The sequence below is a fragment of the Vanacampus margaritifer genome, chromosome 6 (assembly GCF_051991255.1).
Source record: "Vanacampus margaritifer isolate UIUO_Vmar chromosome 6, RoL_Vmar_1.0, whole genome shotgun sequence".
Classification (NCBI taxonomy): domain Eukaryota; kingdom Metazoa; phylum Chordata; class Actinopteri; order Syngnathiformes; family Syngnathidae; genus Vanacampus; species Vanacampus margaritifer.
In genome coordinates, this window is record NC_135437.1 from 20,389,187 (window position 1) to 20,411,743 (window position 22,557).

A 22,557-nucleotide genomic window follows, 5' to 3' on the forward strand; every position below is an offset into this window, starting at 1 on the left:
TAATATATTCACTACTTTGTTTTGTTTTTTCAAGGATTTTATAGGATATTCACTACTTTGGATTATTTAATTTGACCGTGTGTTACCGATTGAAGAGATTTTTTTTTTCTCCAAATTGGTCAACAATTCAATTTGTAATCTTAAATTGGTTCAACAATTGTCTTTTTAGAGTGTATAGAGGAGTCCTCATCACTAAGGCTCGCCAGGTACCAAATGCATGGCCCGCCACACAAACAGACACTACTTGTTAAAGTCTATACAGATATAAATTTTATTTAAATTTTGAACAATTACATTGTATGGGGGTTGAGGGTGTCACAATTGTGTTGTGTAACAGTCGACTGAAAGAATCCGTTTAAGAAAGAAAAAAAAAAGGATCTTAAAAGCAGGGAGATCAAATCTAGTTTAATCATCTCAAAGCACATTTTAGCAACAAGCCGTGTGGTTCAGTTGAAAAGAATCTTAATAGCAACAGAATATGACGTCACTAAAAGATGAGCGAGAGACATAAAAGTAACAATCAAGTCCTTTTGGGACGCCCTTTACAACTTTTTCCCAAGATGATTTGTGTGATGGAGAATCCTGATAACATAAAGAGAAAGAAACACACAAAAGTTGAAATCTCAATGACATAAACCCTATTTGCTAAGCAACCCTCTGAGTCCGAAATACACACATGTATGTATATACAGTATCATTTCATAATTTCTAAAAAGTGGGCTGAACACCAAAAATGAGCTAATAACCATTGTGGCTGCTTCAACGCTCCCCAACTCTTCTTGCGTTCTGTTTGTTGAGCCGCTCGTGTTAGTTTTGCTTCATACTTTTTTTTTTCTTTTTTTGAAGGGCATCAACATCACTTGATTCACTTTCCACATTGCTAGCCCAATCGTACTAATATATGGACACCATTATGATAATGGTGCTAGAGAGGATATCATCAAAATATTGATGCGCTCATGGAATATCATGCCCTCCTGATATAAGGCATTATTTGACATGGCCACCTTTCCATGCTTCTCACATTTTTTGGTGCCATCTATTCTTTTTTTTTTGCTTCCCTTGTCCGTGGACTGCCAAGTCACAAGAGAAGAAAAAAAAAGAAGAAAATCACCTCGCTACAAACGCCCTCTCACGAATAAAAAAAAAAAAAGGTATTATCTTTATATAGATAAAATGTTAACAATCACCAGAGATTGAAATAATTGTATAAAGGTCCAACCTGCGAGTGCGCTGCGAGACACACACATACAGACACACACACACAGAACCCGACGTTGTTACACTACTTGTTCATGAAGACAACATCCTCAGTCACAACCGCCTTCATTATCCCTCAAATGTCCATATTTTGCTTGTAGGGCCTCGAAAACAAACAAAAAAAAAAACGGAGTTGGTATCACAAAAGGTGACAAACTGTCAATGTGAAATGGCCGACGTGGTTTAGTTGTTGGCAGCGTCCGCCTGTCGAGGCCAGTTCTCCTCCTCGATGCCAGAATCGTAGTCCTCTTCCGCCTGCTCCTTGGCCGGCGTCCTGCAACACACGCGGAGGGTCATTTAGGCTCAGTTGTGAGAGAAAGGTTTAGGTCCGCAAGAAGACATATTAACACGTAGTCATAACTGCGGATGAATGATTATCGTCCTCTTTTCTTCTCTCGTTCCAATATTCAGTAATTGCAATACTACCGTTTTTGCAGGTATCATCGCATCTAATTTAATGCAACTTAAAACTAATTTAATGCCCATGTCGTACTGTATATACAGACGCTCCCCTACTTACGAACATTCGAGTTGCGAACAACGGTACATACGAACATTTCTGCGCGTACAGTATGTCGAAAAATGTTTGGAAAGAAATGCTGTAAGTTAGATTTTGTATTGCGCGTAGTGCTTCTTTCCGCCGCTAATACCGACGATTGGCGCTGTGAGAGCTCATTGGAGGCTGAGCAACGTGGCGAGGAGGAGGAGGAGGAGGAAGAAACGCCGGTCCCCATGAAGCAGGAAATAACTTTTGAAGCCGATTCCAGCGACGACGAAGAATCTCTCATGATATAAAATCCTCCTCTTCCTCCTCCTCCATCATCTCCTTAAGCATCGAGTACATCTTCCAAAAGTAAGTTAAACTTCATTTTATTTATCTTATTACGTACATGTACATACTGTGTGTGTCTTTCGCTCTCTCTCTCTAACATACGTAGTACAGTACAGTACTGTACGTATTCTCTCCATTTTATTAAGTTTTTTTCAGTACAAACCAATGCAGGTTACTTGTACAAGCCTTAAACATACTTATATAAACCTTCAATATACTTATATAGGCTTTAAACATAAATTATAATACAAAATATAGCACTGAAGCAACTTACGAACAAATTCACCTTACGAACGATCGTCCGGAACGTAACTCGTTCGTAAGGTGGGGAGCGTCTGTATTGTTTAGAGATAGACTGATATGTTTTTTTTTCCCAATTCCGATTATCAGTAGTCATAGAAAAAGATATTTTGAGATGATATTCATTTTCCCCCCCAAAAAAATGGGGAAAATATTGGCATAACTGTCGGCCGTAATCACGCCAGAATACAACAGCTCCGAACGCGCTTAGCTTACCAAAATAAAAGTCTGTGTTGCGTTCATGGCCCGCCCAGACCATGGGAAACTACGCAACCCGTGACCCACCCACAACGATTGCTACAGAATGCTAGTGTTTTTTTTGTTGTTTTTTTTTTAAATCAAATCGGAAAATGCTATGTCATATAAGCAGGTATGATTTCATTGAGCATGTATGTGTTTACTGACTGGAGATCGCTAAGTTTTATTTTTTTAAATATGTATATCGAATTTATTTATTGATAAATGCAGTGTTTAAAAAGTGCAGTGTTTACATGCAACATGAAAAGTTGGATATGTTGAAGTGGTAAATTGTAACTATAAATGTAATTGTAGTAGAAAAACTGATATAATGGCTTAATTTGCCTTTATCTTAAGATCCTGTCATCTAAAAAAAAAAAAAGTAAAAAATTTAATCAAAAAGGGCCGCAATCGCAATCTTTTTTTTTTTTTTTGGGGGGGGGGGGGGGGATCGCGTTAGGATTTTTTTCCCATAATGGTTCAGCTGTAGTTTTGTGCTCTGTATTGTCGAAGTGACACTCACCTGATGTATCTGGGCTCCGTCTTCCCTTGGACCACGTCTTTGTTCAACTCGACGGCCATGATGTCAGAGTGCGGCACCTCAAACATCGGCTCCAGCAGAAGCTTTTCCTGCGGCGGATAATGAAAACATTAAGTGAGCTGTAGCTATGTTTCTTTCGACTCAGTAGGATACAAACTTATTTAGCGTTAAAGCATTAAGCAACAAAATGTCAACGTGAAGTGGAGGTATTATTTTTATCCACTTGGGGTCGCCATCTTACGCTAGTTGGTTCTGGTCCTTCTTTTAAGTGTGACATGATCAATTTTGCACATTATGTAAGCTTTTTTTTTTTTTTATAAAAAAAAATGATTGACCTAAATAATAAATGTGTCTTCACAAAATGTGGAGAAAGTTAAAATAACTATTTGTTGTCTTCACTTGGCCCATGCCTGACCGCTACACAAAACAACATCAAAATGAAAAACTTCTGCCCGAAAAAGAAGAAAAAGCTGAGACACGGCAAATTTAGAATTACACACCATAATTGATCTGAGGCCACGCGCTCCGGTTTTCCTCTCCAGAGCCATGCGAGCGATGGCCTTCAAAGCATCTTGGGTCACGTTCAGTTCACACTGAAACAACAAAAACATTTCTTGTTTACGCTTCAAGCAACATCTCCAAATAATCACGAGAATGCTTCTTGACGGTAAAAATTGTTTTGGAGTTGAAGCGGCGACGCCGGCCCGCTTACTTTATCCATGCTGAAGAGCGCTTGGTACTGCGGCACCACGGCATTGCGCGGCTCGGTCAAGATACGGACCAGCGTTTCTTCATCCAGGCTGTGGAGCGGAACCACCACGGGGAGGCGGCCCACGAACTCCGGGATCATTCCAAATTCTATCAGGTCTCGGGCCTCCACGTGCTTCAGCAGCCTGTCCTTCTCCTCGATCTCGGCCACCGTGTCCGTCTCGCCGCTGGTGTTGGCCAGGTCCGCCGCAGCTGCCGCGCGGCGCCCCTTTCCAAGATTGGAGGGGGTTCCGAAGCCCAAATACTGCAACGGGGGGCAACGGTGAGCAAAAGCACACAAAAAACAAACAGAGGGGATGTTTGTGGATGGGAAAAATGACCTTTTCGTTCTTTCTTCTGCTTATGATTCGGTCAAGTCCATTAAAGGCACCGGAAGCAACAAACAGGATGTTTGTTGTGTCCACCTGGACCGTCTCGCCTCGCAGCTTGCGGGAGTTTTTCTCAGGAACGTTGACAATTGTGCCCTCTAAGAGTTTAAGCAACCCCTGACAGGAAGGCAAAAAAAGCAAAGTTAAGAAAAGAGAAAAGTGCTTCCTTTAGTTTACTACTTTGTACACACAGTAGAAAATAAATATTTAAAAGGTATGGTCCCAAGGATTTGTTTTATCCTGTCTGGGATGTTTGTGGGCGGAGATTCAACGTTTTCCTTCGAGCCAAAGCGATGGAGGCAAGATACTATCAGTGGCCTATGTAAATTAGGACTGTGCTCACTCCTGATTGGTGGGCTGGTTTCACGCTCGTTCCTGGTTGGCTGCTTCCTGGAGCGCCAGTTTTGAATGTTGTCTTTACACAGACCATTACATTAATATTTACTCATTCACTGCCATTGACGGCTATAGACGTCAAAAATTCATTTGAACTATTTCTATTAGTTTTCCACTTTTGTTAATAAGAGTATGAAAACCTAAAAAAAAAAATATATATATATATATTGTACATTTAGAATAGATTCATTATTGAAGTCATGTGACCAATTACTATAAAAAATTTTATTCACTTGACGTGATTAAAAAAAAAATATATATGAAAAATTTGAGGCGTCAGGCGCTTAAATTTTTAATTGTAAATAAACGCATGACTTCACTAGTCAATTCACGATTAATCACACATTTTATATCTGTTCTAAATGTACAATAAAACAATTCTAGGTTTTCACACTCTTGTTAACAAAAGTGGAAAAAAAATGTTAAACTAATAGAAATAGTTCAAATGAATTTTTGACGTCTATAGCCGTCAATGGCAGTGAATGAGTTAATTCATAGTTCATTTCATTTGCCTTTATTTTAGTGTAAATCCAACCTCTAAACCCAAAATATTTACTAATTTGATTTACAATTTATTGCTTGTAGGACTTTGAAAAAAATAATTACAATAAAATCCAAATTGCAATATTGAGGGGGAAAAAAAAATCCAATTAGATTATAATTTTTATTTCTATTTTTTTTTTTAAATCAGCCCTACAATGAAGTAATGTTCCAGAGCTGCACTTGAAATTCTGACCTGCTGGACTCCCTCTCCTCCCACATCCCTCAGTTGATGAATTCCAGGCACGCTGCCGATCTTGTCCACCTCATCCAGAAACACAATACCTGCACATGAAGACATCAAAGTTGGCCAACCAATAACTTTCTCATGTCCAAACTCCCCCATCGAATTTCCTGTAATAACCCCCAATTGCTATTTGAGCTCATAATCACAATTCATCACTCTTTCCTGAAAATTGGGTACGCCTCAAAAATCGATTCTAACTTGCGGTGGTAAATTGCACTGAGAAACGTTTCTAATATTTTTCCTCTAACATGGATGAGACCAAAAAATATATTTCTAGTGCAGATGATGAAGTCCCTGTAAAACAATAAATACATGTCTTCAAAATTTGACACCACAGAGAACAGTGCCAAATTTAAATGGTTGGGGAAAAATGTCACACTACACCTCTACAATTCATTAACACAGTGTCAGTCTTTTCAGCAATTAGCGTCAAACATGTCATTTTTAGAAACAAATCTATGAATTTACAAGGGATAGACTGATGATCAGCCTATTATCGATGCCAATATTAGTTATTTTGACGAAAATCGGCATCGGCCTATTTTGCAAGTCAGAAGTCCGATAAAGCTGCTATCTCTCAATGAGCGGCAAATATTTGCCAACTTAGTGAATTTTGGTGGCAAAATGTTGCGAAGATGTTCAGACAGTTTTTAGTTGTCACAAGCAGCTTTTCTTGTTGCAAAGAAATGTTTCAACATCTCAGGAAATCTTTTACGAACCCTGACGGAAAGCCCAAATTTGCTAAGTTCGCAAGCATTTGTCGTTCATTGATCTTAACGGATGAATTGAAAACTGGGTTAACTTCAGGGAACTTTTTATGAATGTATTTATTTAAAATGTCACTTTATAAGAGATGCTGCCGGGAATTCACTGTACTTTTTTATTTTTGCTCAAAATTTAAACAATAAGTGAAAGTTTAACATTTCAGTAACGGTTTTGTTTAAATTAAAAGACAAAAATACATTTAATAAATATGCTCAATGGCATTTTTTTTTTTTACGTTCATATTTTCTGTTTTACTGCAATTAAATATTGGCTGCAAATATCGGTTCTCGGCCTCCTTGACTAGTAATAATCGGTATCGGTCTATCGCTAGAATTTACTTCAGCTTCCTTATGACATGTTATGGGCGGTGGGTGTTGGAATGCGTTCCCCCATTTTTTTTTCCTCCCAGGCCAACAACCTTGCTGCGCTTTGTCCACCGAGTAGTTGGCATCTTGCAGCAGTTTGGCAATAACCGACTCGATATCTTCTCCCACGTAACCGGCCTGAGTGAGGGTGGTGCAGTCGCATATCGCAAAGGGAACATCCAGGCAGCGAGCCAGCGTCTGCGCCAACAACGTTTTCCCTGTGAAAATATTGACCGGCACACATTGGAGCGTTGAAGTTTCTATTAATAAGGCTTTGAAGTCAACAACCTGTGAAAAACGACGGTACCTGAGCCAGTTGGACCGAGAAGTATGATGTTGCTCTTCTCCAGTTTAATGTCGACGTGTGTGGAGTCCAGCACCTCCCCGCCCCTCCTCTCCTGGGGTGCCTGCTGGCTGGTCTGCTGCTGCATGGAGGCTCCCAAAGCGTTGCCGTGGGGGCTGATCCCGGCGATCTGCAGCAGCTCTGCAACCACAAAACAAACATGGCGGCCTGGTTACACTTCGGAGAAGACGTTTGGCAAACTGCATTAAGAGGCGCAAAGCTGAAATGGGTCATTTCTTCGTCGTTCAATGCGAGCAGTGATATAAACGAGATGAGGACTAAAAATGGACGCGGCGGAGTACGTGCCGGCGTGGATGTGGAAAGTGAGCGGGGGCAGGATTGTAAATAGCAAAGTGCAGATGTGAATGTAGGTCAGTGGGATACTTTATCTTATTGTCTGCCGAGTAACTGGCACCGTTTTGATATCTTATCCGGGGGAGGTCAAGCCACAAAGTGCATAACAGCTGTCATATCATTTCATACTGGAAGAAGTGGACTGCTAGTATATGCTCACTTTTTATACATTGTTGAGCCTTAACTTTCGTCACGTGTACTTTTTGCAGTGTAAATTCCATTTCCCAGCACAACTCGCTTACAATATACTTTTTTTTTTTTACTCTTCCTAAGAGTATTTTAAAGTTTGATTTATTCATTAATCAAAACAACACGTTATAAACACTTAAGTGTGACATAATGACTGACATCAGCATGGATGAGATGAATATATTTTCATAATTCGAATTCAATAATTGCAAATACAAATTCTGAATTGTCATAAAGTGCAATAATTAATGTCTTTCATAAATATAAGAAAATACATTTGAAGAGTAAATTTCAAGAAACGAGTAATATACAAAAAAAATGCGGCTATTAAAATGATATTTTCTGGTTAATTTATGCGAAAAAAGAGATTAAAATAATTGCTTTATGGTTTTATGAATCTATATCACGCTCAAAAAGAAAAATTCGATTTTTTATTTTTTTTTTTATATCAAACCCTAATTTTCATTTTCAGAAGGAATAGTCATCAGGAAGCATTGATTGCACAGCATCAGTTTTTTTTTTTCCATTTCCAGCTCTATCTATTCTTTTATTGGACAGAAAAGCATGCCGAAAAAGAATCAGGTCTGTAAAATGTTGGCATTTGTACAATATATGGCAAAGAAATCAAAAGCTACATGTTGGACATATAAAATGATGGCGGCCCGATCACTTACTTGTAAATCTGTATTCATCCTCTCGCCTTCTCATCTCTAGCTCTATAAGGGAGAGGATCAAAGTGCTCACATCAATATTATCATTAGCGCTACACATGCTAGCAACGCAATGCAGTCTGACATCATTATTGAACAAATGCCAAATTATACAGCCAATAAGTGATGCAAAATTATGCAACCGCCGTTTATCAGTCCTCCGTGCTTACAAGTCGGCGGCACTTGACTCCAACCGTTGTGCCAAGCAACGAGTTCATTTTAAATTTAGTAAGCCATTATTAAAAACCAAGCTGGCAAACAAACAAAAACAAAAGTACTGACCACGGGGTGTGAGGGAGGGTTGTTTCTCCACCTCCACCTGATGACGACTGCCGGCAGGGATGTTGTTGTAGATGCGCTTGTAGTGATTGTACACGGCCACAGCCAGCACCTTCTTAGCAAAGGACTGGCCCACCACATACTTGTCAAGATAAGCGTAGATCTAAAATGGGAGGGGGGCAACAATTAGCATGAATGTATAATGCAATAAATAATGTGGATGGGACAGCGCTTATCTCATTCGTTTGTTTTGTTTCTCACCTTCTTGGGAGGAGGGGGCGGTTTCTGTGCAAATGCCAGCTTTACAGCCTCCGCTGCAGACTCGGGCTCTTTGTTTAGTCCCTTCTTGGAGTCCGTCTCGGACAAGACCACAAAAAAGTGGTGGCATTTTTCACATTTGACAAATCGAGTTGATGCTTGAAGAAAGAGAGACAACCAGACACACCGTAAATTAAACTAAAGCACTGCTGGAACATTTTAAAAGTAGAGTGTCAAAATTAGTGCATTAAATTTTAGGTAATTTAAAGTTCCTTTCACACTAGTCTTTTATTTTTTTAAATGCGCGATTAACTTATTCACTGCCATTGACAGCTCTAGACGTCAAAAATTAATTTGAACTATTTCTTAGATTTAAAAAAAAAATCCACTTTTGTTAACAAGAGTATGAAAACCTAGATTTTTTTTGTACATTTAGAACAGAAAATGTGCGATTAATTGCGAGTTAACTCGAGAAGTTATGCGATTAATTACGATTAAAAAATTTAATTGCCTGACGTATCAAATTTTTAATAATCTTTTCTTTTCTTTTTTTAAATCGCGTCAGGCCATTTTAATTTTTAATTGTAATTAATTGCATGACTTCAACAGTTAACTCTTGATTAATCACAAATTTTATATCTGTTCTAAATGTACAATATTTTTTTTCTAGGTTTTAATACTGTCGTAAAAAAAAAAAAGTCAAACTAATAGAAATAGTTTAGATGAATTTTTTTTACGTCTATAGCCGTCAACGGCATTGAATGAGTTAATAACCACCCCTTACTTGGAAAACCTGTACTGGGGGAATTCAAATCAAAACGCAGCAGACACGTCAACGTCAACATTTAGCAGTAATAAATTTAATAATAATGCATATATTTGTGGAGACTGGGGACAAGTTGTATTTTACAATTTTAAAAATGTGCAGAATTCCTCAAGTTACTTCATGTTAAAGATTAGATAGCTCTTAATATCAAAAGAAAAATGCACCGAGCTGTCACCGTCTTACAAATGCAATGATGCCATCTAGTGGCAGAAAAATGACCTCAACACAAATCAATATCACACTCATACATCTTTTTAAATTTTAACTAAATTACTATAAAATTACTGTATCAATGACTAAAAGATACAGCCATATTTATATTAGTTTTACATATTTTCCCAGTTTTATGTTAACAAGAGTATGAAACTTAGGAAAAAAAAGTATTGTACATTTAGAACAGATATAAAATGTGTGATTAATCGTGAGTTAACTATTGAAGTCATGCGATTAAAAAATTACCTGACATCTCTATTTAAAAGTTAAAAAAAACATTTGTTTTGTAAAAATAAAAAATTGTAAGTCATTAAAGAAAAAATGCAGCTACAAGACTATGGCCACAAGCTAATGAGAAAATATGCGGTTTTGATTGACATCTTCAGTTACTAGTTGAGCAAAACGTTCATAGTGTGTTTAAATTTAGCACAGCGACTCAAATGTACGTTGAATCCTAAAAAGCACGCTTGGGCTTACTGTGGTTGTCAGGCATGTTTTTTTGTTTACTATCAACTGCAACTCTTTGTGGTCAGACCATGGAAATGTGCGTGGTATATTTATCCTACTTCCAAGAAGTCTGGAATGCAGCAACAGGTCATTGCCAAACATCAGAGTTTGAGTCACTTGCATAAAAGTTACACAATGGCAGCAGTGCAGAAATACAGCAAGTACACCATCCGATCGCCAATTTATGCTCCTGTCATGTTTACTCACAAACAAAAGTTTCCACATGTGTGCAGGGGTCTCCGCATTTGGGGCAACGGAGCTGACTCCCTCCCTTGCCGGAGCCTCCGGAACCCGAGGCCCTTTTCGCCTCACTGATGCTTTTCTGTGGAAGCACGATAGCGCGTTACTGTACATTTGCATCATCTCCGACCACGAGACGGCGTTCCACAAGATTACCTTCCCGCCATCGCTGCCGGTGTCCTTTGTGGTGCCGTCTTTGGAGGCAAAGCAGACTGCGGTCTCGGAAAATGATCTCACTCGCACGTGGGGCGGTAGATGAGCGTCCCTGGGACCATGACGACTCAGGGAATAAAACTGCAACCGGGAGCAGGACAATCCTAGAGTGGAGACGGCAAAAGAAGCTTTGGCTCGAAATGTGCAATAAAAAGGCAAACTAGTCCAAGCTGTGCGACTACAACAAAATTGCAAGTATTTGGATTTCTGTAAATGATTTGTCACTGATGGTCAAAGGAATATCTTATCTTACATATCAGTATACTCTTTAAATATTGTATTAAAATATCTAGCAAGGTGACGCATGACAGCTTCAGTGAATTTTGGCGCAGAAACTCAAACTCAAGGCCTTTTTTAAACATTTAAAAATGCTGAATGGTATGATTGCCAACGCAAATGAATCATACTGCTGTATTTTTATACTCTCTTATTTGCAGTTTATCAAATATGATTTCCAACCACTGTGCTGTGGCACATTAGGGGCCTGTAGGAGGTCATCAGGTGTCCAATTTTACTTGACTCATTCACTGCCATTGACGGCTATAGACGTAAAGAAAATCATTTTAAATATTTCTATTAGTTAAACATTTTTTCCCACTTTTGTTAACTAGTGCGTGAAAACCTAGAATTTCTTTATTGTACATTTAGAACAGATATAAAATTTGTGATTAATCGTGAGTTAACTAGTGAAGTCATGCGATCAATTACAATTAAAATTTTAATCAGCTAAATTTTTTATAATCTTTTCTTCTTTTTTTATCGCGTCAGGTGAATACAATTTTTCATTGTAATTAATCACATGACTTCAATAATTAACTCACGATTAATCACACATTTTATATCTGTTCTAAATGTACAATTTTTTTTATATAGGTTTTCATACTCTTATTAACAAAAAGTAAAAAGTAGAAAACTAATAGAAATAGGTCAACCACAGTCTTGTAAATGTTAACTGCAATTCCTCAGACCCAGAAAGACCTGTTGGACTTTCTTTTCTTGCTACAGAAAGGGTCGTGCACGTTCAACGGAACTGGGAGAAAAAGCAACCTGCAATGTATGCACATCAGACAGCAGTGTTGGTTTTAAAACCTCCTATATCTAAATTTAGTGCATTTTATATTTTTACCACTATTGGTCAGCTCACAATCTAAAACGTTGAAAATGCCTTGCTCTTGTTGACAACACAGTGTTAACGCCATGGCTCAACAAACATGGCGTTTTTGTGTGTTGTGGTTTTAGAAATGAGAGGATTCTGCCTGACATCAACAATATGTTTCAATATCTAAAATTGCACATTCCTATTTTATATTTTTGTTTATTTGACATGAAATGGATTTAAGAAAAAGTTATTCAAGTTATTATCAGCAGTTATTCGCCATTTGGTCAATACTTGAGTAGTTTTTCTGTACTGAATACTTATTTAACTATTTGGAGGATTCGTTTTTAATCTGAAATAAGATTTATATTCTAAAGTAACATTACTCTTACTTGAGTACAGTTTTGGCTACTCTACCAAACTCTGGCCTCGGCCCAAATGTAATGTAACTGAATTAGACTATGAAGGTGGAGCAACGAACGTCTGACACACGTCGTCAAAGTCTTAGTGTGCATCTTTCTTAAACACATAAATAAAATAAATAAAATACTTTGTGACATTTCATTACAATCAGTTCACGAGTCGCAAACGCATTGCTTTAAAAAAAAATGCAGTGCGCTTTTGGCCGCTTGACATGTCAAAACAAACTGCCATCGGGGTTAGCTTGAGACCTACTTTCAAGCTACAAGTTAGCAAAACAACAATGTCATGCAGCCTCAGCATTCCTTACCTCGCTGAGCTGTATTTAGAAACAACCTTGCAGCCGAGGTACATGGACAGGACATAACTCCTCTTCTGTGTCAAAATCCTGAAAGCACATTTTATGGTACAAGGTGGTTAAATGAGCAATTTGCTGTCATCGGAGCCGATGGCGTGCAAAGTGAGCCCATTTCATAACTACAACGTCACGGTTAGCATTAGCACACCAGGTCATTGGCTAATAAAGACTGCAGCTTCAGTGGTTTGTTATTTCAACAACGTGGAATACACCCGCTTTCTGGAATAGTGTTTTTAATTATCGTCGTATACTCACATGTAGAATAAATAAGCAAAAATAGATAAATAACATTATGTAAGCAGGCAACTAGCATATGCTAGGCCCAGACCAGCGTCACCTAATGTGTTTCTAACCCAACGACTGGTTTGAAAAAGCAATGTGATGGAGTAACAGCTCCACAAAAAAAAACTGTGCCATCTGGCCAACAATAACTATAAGAAATACAGCAGGACTTTTAAAAAGGCCATTATTGGTTCTACTCACGAGGAATGATGAAACAAGCTGCCGTCTTGACAGCTCCCTTCCTTCTGATGAAAGTGCTTCAACTCACAATAGTTGAATGTGACAGGTCCACCTAAGTTGACATACTATTATCCCACTATCGGTCGCGTGGAATGGCTTGCTTGCTAGAGCCACTGCTTCCCAGGTGTGATGATGTAAGTGCGGTATGAAGTAGGTCGGTTGCCCCGACTGCGACTGGCTAGCGAGATAGCTAACTAGCAAGCTCGCCTTCTTGCTAAGTCGTAAGGGTGATGTCGTTGCGTAGTAACATGAGGGATTGTGGATCGACTCTGAGATCTACAGCGGTTGCTCAACAGTGGAGGAGGAGGTGGTCTTCGAGAGAAGCCAAATTTGACGAGATGTTGTTTATGTGGTGGTGTTTCGTTGCTTTGCCGGTAGAAGGCAACCACGTCTAAGTTGACGCAGAGACTGAGTTGACGCCGCCGCAAGGAGCTGCCGTCATTGGCCCGAAGCACCTGTCAATCATGTATACATCGGTGCTGACCATTCCCCGCCTCCTTACGTCATCTGTCTTGAAAGTGGTCAAATTTGTCAAGACCTCGTTCGGAATTTCGGACCGCGATCATCGTTCGGAACTTCGGACCGTGATCATCCTTTTCTTTTAAGACAGACGTTTATGAATTAACTGCTTGTATGACAGTGTAAGAACAGAATGATGTGCGATGTCAATAAATACACGATGTAATGAAGTTGTTAAAAATACCCATAAACCGACCCGGATTTTTCAAAGCTTGCTTCAGTGTTAATGAGTAAAAACTATGGTAGCTCATAAGGGTCAAAATAGACTCAATACAGCGTAACACACTTCAGGTAGCCAAAAAAGTAACTAAAAATTTACACACTCTCGATTTTAGTGTGCTATGATTTCCTTTTGGTTTTGTTTAGCAACAAGGAATTCTACGAAGTCTACTTAAAAAACATTAAAAGCTTTCAAATATGATCTTGCTTGAGGCCGTTAGTAATTGTTTGTGAGCAAAGGAACTACAAACAAAAAGTTCTAAAAAAAATTGCGAGCAAGAGAACATTTACTCAGGTGTATTATTCACGATGACCAGTCCAGGATGTGGTGTTCCTTTTGCCCCAAATCATCTGGGACATGCTCCAGCTCCCCGTGACCCAAAACAGGATAAGCATTACTTATATGCGACTGATAGGGGGTGCTGTCAACACATGCCACCCAAAGCCACATATAGCGGGAGTTTGGCCAACTCTGTTTGAGCAGGGTAACAAGATGGCGTCCATATGTCATGTGACGAGCAGTTGACCAATCACAGCGCTTGCTCGAGCCGAGTTGGCCAAACTCTATATATGGCTCTGATGCCACCCCTGATCATCCAGCTGGACTTTATTTGGTGTTCATCAGAGGAACTTTTTAAAAATGGTGGCACTTGTATGCCGACTACCATTTATCAAAACACAGCTACAGCCTCAGTTATAAATTGATGAACACTTGTTTATCTTACCTTTTATCTCTAAAATGTGTCGCGCCCCCAATTGAGTTATACTGGAGATCATCCGTGACGGTGTCATAACAAGTGACCAACAATATAAATAAAATAAATATATAATGGATGAAATAACTTTTTTTTGTTTGTTTTGAACCTTAACTCTTACAATAAAGATCTGAATTGCTTTACAAAACTTTTTTCTTAAGTATTTGTTTAACTGACATTTTTTTTCAGATTTTTGCGGGAGGAATGTGTGAACGTAATTATATCTGCCTAATGCTCTAATGTTTATTTTGTTTAAGCTATTTTAAAATAGCTAATTTTGGCCGATTTATTGTAAAGCCCTAATTATAGCGCTTTAATTATCAGACATTTGAACACAAACGGCACATCAATAAATGTAGACAGAAAATATAACAGTGGTCACAAATATATATAATCTTTATCCTCTATAAAAAACACTTATTATAACAGCAACTTAACAAGTCACTTACAGGGTTATAGAATACTTTTTTAGATTATTTTTTTTAAACATGCACTGAGTATGATGCAGCGCTGTTCCACACCATCGTAAAGTATCATAACCTTAACTACTGTACAACAATAAATAAATCTAATGCTGTTGCTAGTAGTTACCTTCTATTAGGTGCAACATGGAATATATCAAACTATACTTTTCATGAATAAGATTTATTTGTAATACACTATGTAGCAAGCTTTGTATTAAATTGATGAATGAAAAACAGTGCTCCAGAGCGTTCCAATTATCCAGTCAGTCTTTACCACAACAAGCAAAGAAAGGTTTTGGCCTAATTTGGCAGCATTGGTAAACGTTGCAAAATGTTGATCAAGAGCATGCGTTCGTGTTCACCAAACTTGAATGGTGTCTCCAACATCTACTTTAATTATCTTTTCCCTTTTTGTATTTGAAATTTCAACTATTATTTTTTATCCTCCCTTCACAGTGACAGCAGCATGGACTGAATTATTACTGATTATTCTCCTTTATTCTGCTTTTGGAACAGTCAAATCCTCGCTCCCTTTGACACAGGTCAGTCTGACCCAGCTAATTAAGATCCCCTTGAAAAGCCTCCTCACTCCAAAGATTTGGAAAACAGGCTTTCTTTCTTTCTTCCTTTCAAACAAAACTCAATGTGCAGCAAGGCCATGTGAAGACGAATTGAAGAATGTCCCTTTTTCATCCTTATTAATAAAAAACAGTTATTTGTCAGGGTGGGTTCTTTTTTAGCTTGCTTTGTGGCTTATATATGTGCTCTGCTCACTGCTCTGAACGCACAGTGGTACTTGGAACGACAAGGTTCTCGTGTTTCTAGGCAACAAGGAAGACAGTGAAAGCCCTTTAAAAAAATAAAATAAAGGATTTAGAAACTCTTAAAGCACAGTGATTTAGTTTGCTGGCGAGAGCAGCTCATCTTATAAAACTAGTGAAGGCGGCACTGCATCCCCTCAGGAGGCACTCAAACCTGACAGCAGCATCAGTGGAGCACAAAGGTGAGCAAGGCGACTTCAATAAGAATTGCTTTATAAACTCACATTTTAAACCAATTTAACAGAATGTATAACTAAACTTTTTTTTTTTTTTTTTTTAACATGTATTATCTAGAAACAAAAAGTTAAAAAGGGAGTCTTGTTTTTTCTGAAATGTGATTTAAATAATAATCAATTACAAATTAAACTGGACCTAAATAAATGTTTAATTCTTATAAAGATAAATAAAACTCAACTGTAATGAGATTATGGATGAAGTTGTTTTGTGTTAAACATGAATGGTGGCTGTTTTTGCTTTGTGGCCAAACCATTAGGTGCAGTCATGTCACTGCTGGAGGTGCTGACCAGCGGCTACACAGTGGGTTATCCTGTGCCAGATGGCGTTCTTTTGCTGCTGCTTCTTTTTCTACTGCTGCTGCTCACCGCCTGGGAATGGACACACTGGTCAAACATACCAGGTAATGCCTTTCTGCACTATAAGGAAAGTAATTTAAGTAATTGCACACACATCACAATCATGTAATAAATAATCCAAAAGGGGAGTTACAGTAATCTCCCTCCATCATAGGAGATATGTTCCAGTTCACCTCTTAAAATAAGTGAAATCCGCAATATGGAAATACCATTGGATATTTTTATAGCATTTATGGCACCAATTTTTTTTTTAAAGGTCTTTAAATATACTTTCAAAAATGATAAAAACACATTTTAAACACAACATATTGAGAGAGTAAGAGCAACAAAAAACACTAAATTCTTGTAGTAACAGTATAACAGCATAAAACAAATCCCAAATCTAATTTTTCCTAACTAAGCATCATATCACAATACACACCAAAGATTAAAGCTGTAGATTATACAATGAACTTTGATCCGTCACCTTCTGCATGCAGAAAAAGCAGGACTGAATATTGTCAAGGCCTAGCTGAATTGCTTCCTGTTTTCGTTCTTCTTCTTTCAAATTTAGCCCGTGCCAAACAAAGTAATGTGCCGCCATCCGTTGGTCGAAAGTGGAATTACACATAAATTAAACAGGAGACAGAATAATGTAGTTATAAACTGTAACCAAAAATGCATGAACTCGTTAACCCTTAACACGTCATAGAGGTGGGAATGACTAAATTGGGGTATGTCCTTTTTAAGCACCATAGAAAATGGATAGTTTAAATCAGATACATATAGGCAAACAACTTCATCAATTTCCACTCTTCCTTCAGGTCCATCCTTTCTAGCAGGACTCGGTCCGGTTCTTTCCTATGCTCGTTTTATTTACACCGGCATAGGAACAGCAAGCAACTACTACAACAAGAAATACGGCAGCATCGCAAGGGTGTGGATCGACAGCGAGGAGACCCTCATCATCAGCAGGCAAATCCCTCGAAAATCGAAAAGCTTTTTTTTTTTGAACAATCGGGTAATCTGTCAAGATTTTCTTTCAGATCCTCTGCGGTCTATCATGTCCTGAAGAGCGCCCACTACGTATCCCGATTTGGGAGCAAAAAAGGCTTGGGGTGCATTGGGATGGAAGGGAGGGGCATCATTTTTAATAGCGATGTGGAACTCTGGAAAAAAGTCAGGATTTATTTTTTAAAAGGTGAGGAATTCTTGATTTGTGTGTGTATTGAAAGAAGCTAATTATTAGACATTATTAACAGTATTAAAATGGATGGCTTTGTGTTCTTGCGAGGTGGTACTCATTTACTGAGAAGGCACATATTTTAAATTTCGTACTTTACAAAACATATAACAATAATATAATTAAATAGTTCATTGCATCGCCTCCCGGTGTGTCCGGTTTGGCCACCAGGAGGCAGTATAATGCAGTCATGAAGAAACAAATGAAGAACTACTGAGTGACTCAGATAACAGCAGCATTATTCGTTTTTTTTCTCAGAGGACAAAGATTATATGCTTCTGAGTATTGTTGTATAGTCTGGATAAATTTTGCAATATGCATTGGCATTAAGCTATAATGAAGATTATCATATTTAGTTTTACTTGTTTCAATCCATTGGTGAAAATTATTTTCACACAGCAGTAGTATATAATAGTTGAATGTAAGCATTTGAGAAATATCCATTTAACATGTTTGAGCTTTTGCCTTACACATTTTATGATTTATGACTTGACAGCCTTGACAGGACCCGGTCTAAAGAGGACCGCTTCTATCTGTGTGAGATCCACAGCAGAACATTTGGATCACCTCCAGGACATGACGGACCCGTCGGGACACGTGGACGCTCTCAATCTGTTGCGAGCAATTGTGGTGGATATTTCCAACAAGTTATTCCTCAGGGTGCCACTTAATGGTCAGATGAGAATATATTTCGCACTCTCCGTACGTCTGATTGACAAACCGCCAATGCAAAAGTTCTTTCCTGTATTTCAGAGAAGGACTTGCTCCTGAAAATCCAAAACTATTTCATGACTTGGCAAACGGTTCTGATTAAGCCGGATATATTCTTCAAAATTGGATGGCTCTACGATAAACATAAAAAAGCAGCGTAAGATGCTATCACACAACAAATAAAAAACATCAACGTCTCCCAATCCAACTCATCGTCATGCACTTGATTGTGGTGTTGCTGTTCTGTCACCAGCCAGGAGCTTCAAGACTCAATGGAGATTCTTCTTGACTTAAAACGAAAGACGATTCAAGAATCCGAGAAGCTGGATGACGAGCTTGACTTTGCAACAGAGCTTATCTTTGCTCAGGTGACTGTTAATTTGTCCGTGGCAACATAGTACCCCACTATATCGAATCCAATACATATTTTATATTTAACTCATTCACTGCCATTCATGGCTATAAACGTCAAAAATTCATTTGAACTATTTCTATTAGTTTAACATTTTTTTCCACTTTTGTTAACAAGAGTATGAAAATGTACATTTAGAACAGATATAAAATGTGTGATTAATTGTGAGTTAATTAGTGAAGTCATGCGATTAATTACAATTAAAAAATTTAATTGCCTGACGAGATGATTATTTAAAAAATTAGGGGCGTCAGGCGATTACATTTTGTTACTAGTAATTAATCGCATGACTTCAATAGTTAACTCACGATTAATCCCAAATTTTATATCTGTTCAAAATGTACAATTAAAAAAAAATCTAGGTTTTCGTACTCTTCTTAACAAAAGTAGATTTTTTTTTTTTTTAACCAATAGAAATAGTTAAAATTATTTTTTGACGTTTATAGCCGTCGATGGCAGTGAGAGTTAAATATAAAATATGTATTGGATTCAATATAGTGGGATACTATGTTAATTTTTTTTTACTAGTAATTAATTGCATGACTTCAATAGTTAACTCACGATTAATCCCAAATGTTATATCTGTTCTAAATGTACAATTAAAAAAAATCTAGGTTTTCTTACTCTTATTAACAAAAGTATTTTTTTTAACTAATATAAATAGTTTAAATTATTTTTTGACGTCTATAACCGTCAATGGCAGTGAATGGGTTAATACAGAGCAGAGACTCCAAAATGTGTTCTTACTGTGTTCTGCCGATGAGATTTTTGCCTCCCCTATTTCCTCACCTAAAAAACCCACTGACCCACTCTGACCTGACTGAACAGAACCAAGGGGAGATTTCTGGCGACAACGTGAGGCAGTGCGTGCTGGAGATGGTGATCGCTGCCCCGGACACCCTCTCCATCAGCCTCTTCTTCATGCTGATGCTGCTCAAACAGAACCCAGATACCGAGCAAAGCCTGGTAGAGGAGATTAACACCGTCATCAGTACGTTGAAATGATCTTCAGTCTTCAGTGGCTACTGAACTGATTTGTTTCAGAGAGAGGAATCGCGGGGGATCAGCTAGCGACGGGTTGGCCAACCTCTCCTCACGATTTGTGGCGCCTCTGGAAATGTTCTTGTGAATACTCTTCAAAAACAGGCTACAAGCTGTTTAATAGCACTCTCGGTTTAAGTTTATTGTAAAACTAAACATGAAACAACAAGAATTAGGCCTATACGTTTATTTAAAAGCCACGTTAGCCTTAGCCTTCAGTGGACTAGCTTAATGCTAATGCTAACATAATGGGGACCGCTTTAGGCGCGCGCACCAGATTGAGCAGCATAATGTGCATTGAATTGGAGTAGAAAGTGTGAGAAAAACTGTTTAATTCATTTTACAGATATTTGATTATGTCATTGCAAGATTCTATAAAGTACAGTGGACCATTGCACCAATGGATCCACCTATTCAAGGATATATACATATATATACATTATTTATTTTTTTTACCCCACAATATATATATTTTTACTTTATCATAATTTGGTGAGGTGTTTGGAGCCAACCCCAGTTTTTCATGAAAAAAAAACTATTTTTTTATTTGTTTGTTTGTTTATTGGGTTTAAACAAATTCTAATGTTTATTATTTGGGCATGTATAAATCGGAAGATTTGATGTGTGCAGATAGGTACGTACTTAATTTGCTAGTTGAATTTGGCTGAACAATTTTGCTCCAACCACCCAAGGATGGAAAAATTCTAACATTATTGTTCAGCGAGTTTCATAATCTTAATCCTAATATTTGTTCGATAGCATTGTATTAATTTAATAAACCAATCAGATTTCAATGTGGTTGGATAACATAAAATAATGAAATTCCTCACACCTTACCATTGCTGTTGCAGATGATAGTGGAGGAGAAAACGTGGATTACACACGTTTGAATGTGCTGGAGATTTTCATCAATGAGTCGTTGAGGTACCATCCGGTGGTTGACTTCACCATGCGCAAAGCTCTGGAAGACGACGTCATTGATGGCATCAGCGTTAAAAAAGGAACAAACATCATTCTCAACATTGGTCTCATGCATAAAACGGAATTTTTCCCCAAAGCTAAAGAGTTCAACCTCCACAATTTTGACAAAACGGTTAGTCCGCCGGTAGGCTCTACTACAAAAACACATCAAGGTTGAACCCTCAACATGACCTCGCTCTCTTCCCAGGTTCCCAAACGTTTCTTCCAGCCGTTCGGGTGCGGGCCTCGCTCCTGCGTGGGCAAGCACATCGCCATGGTGATGATGAAGGCCATCCTGGTTACGCTCCTCTCTCGTTTCAGCGTTTGCCCGCGCCAAGGTTGCACCATCAACAGCATCAGGCAAACCAACGACCTGTCTCAGCAGCCAGTGGAAGACGAGCACAGCCTGGCAATGCGCTTCATCCCGAGAGCAACGCAAAGTGCTCACGCCATCGGCTCAGACTACTTGCTTGCGCTGTCTGGAAAAAGGTGCTAAATTTGTACATTTCAATGGCTTGTCACAATTCGCCTACCACACCTGATGAGTTTTGTATTGCAATAACACCACTCACCACTAGATGGCAGACATATTTCAGTAGCACAACAGTGAAGTGGCCACCTTCCTTTTAATTTCACTAGCTTAATGCTAACGCATAATAGCAAACACACTAGACAGGCTAACAAATAGCTTCTAAGTGACTTAAACCAACAGGGGGAGCATTTTTAGTGCAGCAAATATATTTTTTATCCTCTGCAAAAAGTAACATATTACTGCAGTTACTCACAGTAGTCGAGAGTTTTCTTTGTGTCGGCATGACCAGAGATCAACTGCTCTGGACATGACAGTATTATACTACCCCCTGGTGGTAAAGTTGCACATACCAGAAGGAGCTTGTTGAATTCTTCAAAATCATGTCACTACCGGTAGATGTTTTTATAAAGTACATTATAGATTGCTATTTTCATTATTAAAAACAGTACAAAATGTGTTTGTTTGTTTGTTTTTGGTGGGCATAGATTAGATGAATGGCATTTCTGTTGATTTCAATGGTGAAAGATGATTTCAGATACGTAAATAAACTCAAGGCACAACTCTTTCGAAAAAGACATTTGATCAGAGGTAGGTAGTAAGGAGTTACATTTACTTCGTTACATTTACTTTAATAACGTTTTGGGGGGGGGAAATACTTCTAAGAGTAGTTTTACTACACAATACTTTTTACTTTTACTTGAGTAGATATGTGAAGAAGTAACGCTACTCTTATTCTGCTATATTGGGCCACACTAGAGTCGTTACCCGCCGCCCCATTCATGCATTAGATTTAACGTATTTTCATGTAGGGGAGACCGGGGCTAGTTGTATCACTTTTTATACTTTTAGATATTTCTTGGTATCAATACATCATATATAAACAAAATGTATACCATATACTACTTTGTGTATAGTTATAGGCCATCAAATGGAGGGAGTGAACATGTTACCCGACCAATGGGTAAGTTGTCACACTCAATGGGGTATGATGTCACACTGGATTTTAATAAAACAAGGACAAATGATCTATTTTGACCTGTTGACCTTAGCCTGTAACAAGTATTCTTTTCAGCGAATACTTTACTTGTACTCAAGTTATTTTTTTGATGACAACTATTTACTTTTACTTGAGTAATATTATTTTGAAGTAACTCCACTCTT

General features: G+C 38.1%; 2 protein-coding genes across 4 annotated transcripts; one reads left to right on the forward strand and one right to left on the reverse strand.

The window, feature by feature from the left end:
- Positions 1-252: 252 nt before the first annotated feature.
- Positions 253-15,804, reverse strand: clpxb (caseinolytic mitochondrial matrix peptidase chaperone subunit Xb). Of its 2 annotated transcripts, XM_077568808.1 has the most exons (15): positions 13,109-15,804; positions 12,578-12,655; positions 10,695-10,855; positions 10,506-10,620; positions 8,756-8,910; positions 8,498-8,657; positions 8,180-8,221; positions 6,927-7,103; positions 6,673-6,837; positions 5,439-5,527; positions 4,259-4,423; positions 3,883-4,182; positions 3,671-3,763; positions 3,153-3,259; positions 253-1,534 (listed from the first exon to the last, which is right to left on the reverse strand). In XM_077568808.1, exons 2-15 carry the CDS (start codon positions 12,630-12,632, stop codon positions 1,444-1,446), a joined length of 1,875 nt encoding a protein of 624 aa, XP_077424934.1. In that variant the 5' UTR covers positions 12,633-12,655; positions 13,109-15,804; the 3' UTR covers positions 253-1,443. The 2 variants fall into 2 exon arrangements, with proteins under 2 accessions (XP_077424934.1, XP_077424935.1); XM_077568809.1 differs by lacking the exon at positions 8,180-8,221.
- A 145-nt stretch (positions 15,805-15,949) lies between these two features.
- cyp19a1b (cytochrome P450, family 19, subfamily A, polypeptide 1b) lies at positions 15,950-21,853 on the forward strand. Of its 2 annotated transcripts, XM_077568811.1 has the most exons (11): positions 15,950-16,107; positions 16,419-16,562; positions 17,322-17,472; positions 17,544-17,698; positions 18,237-18,413; positions 18,494-18,608; positions 18,705-18,819; positions 19,692-19,854; positions 20,756-20,997; positions 21,073-21,101; positions 21,186-21,853. In XM_077568811.1, the coding sequence occupies exons 2-11, from the start codon at positions 16,427-16,429 to the stop codon at positions 21,358-21,360; spliced, it is 1,458 nt and encodes a 485-aa protein (XP_077424937.1). In that variant the 5' UTR covers positions 15,950-16,107; positions 16,419-16,426; the 3' UTR covers positions 21,361-21,853. The 2 variants fall into 2 exon arrangements, with proteins under 2 accessions (XP_077424937.1, XP_077424936.1); XM_077568810.1 differs by having other exon boundaries at positions 21,073-21,853.
- The last annotated feature ends 704 nt before the right edge of the window (positions 21,854-22,557 follow it).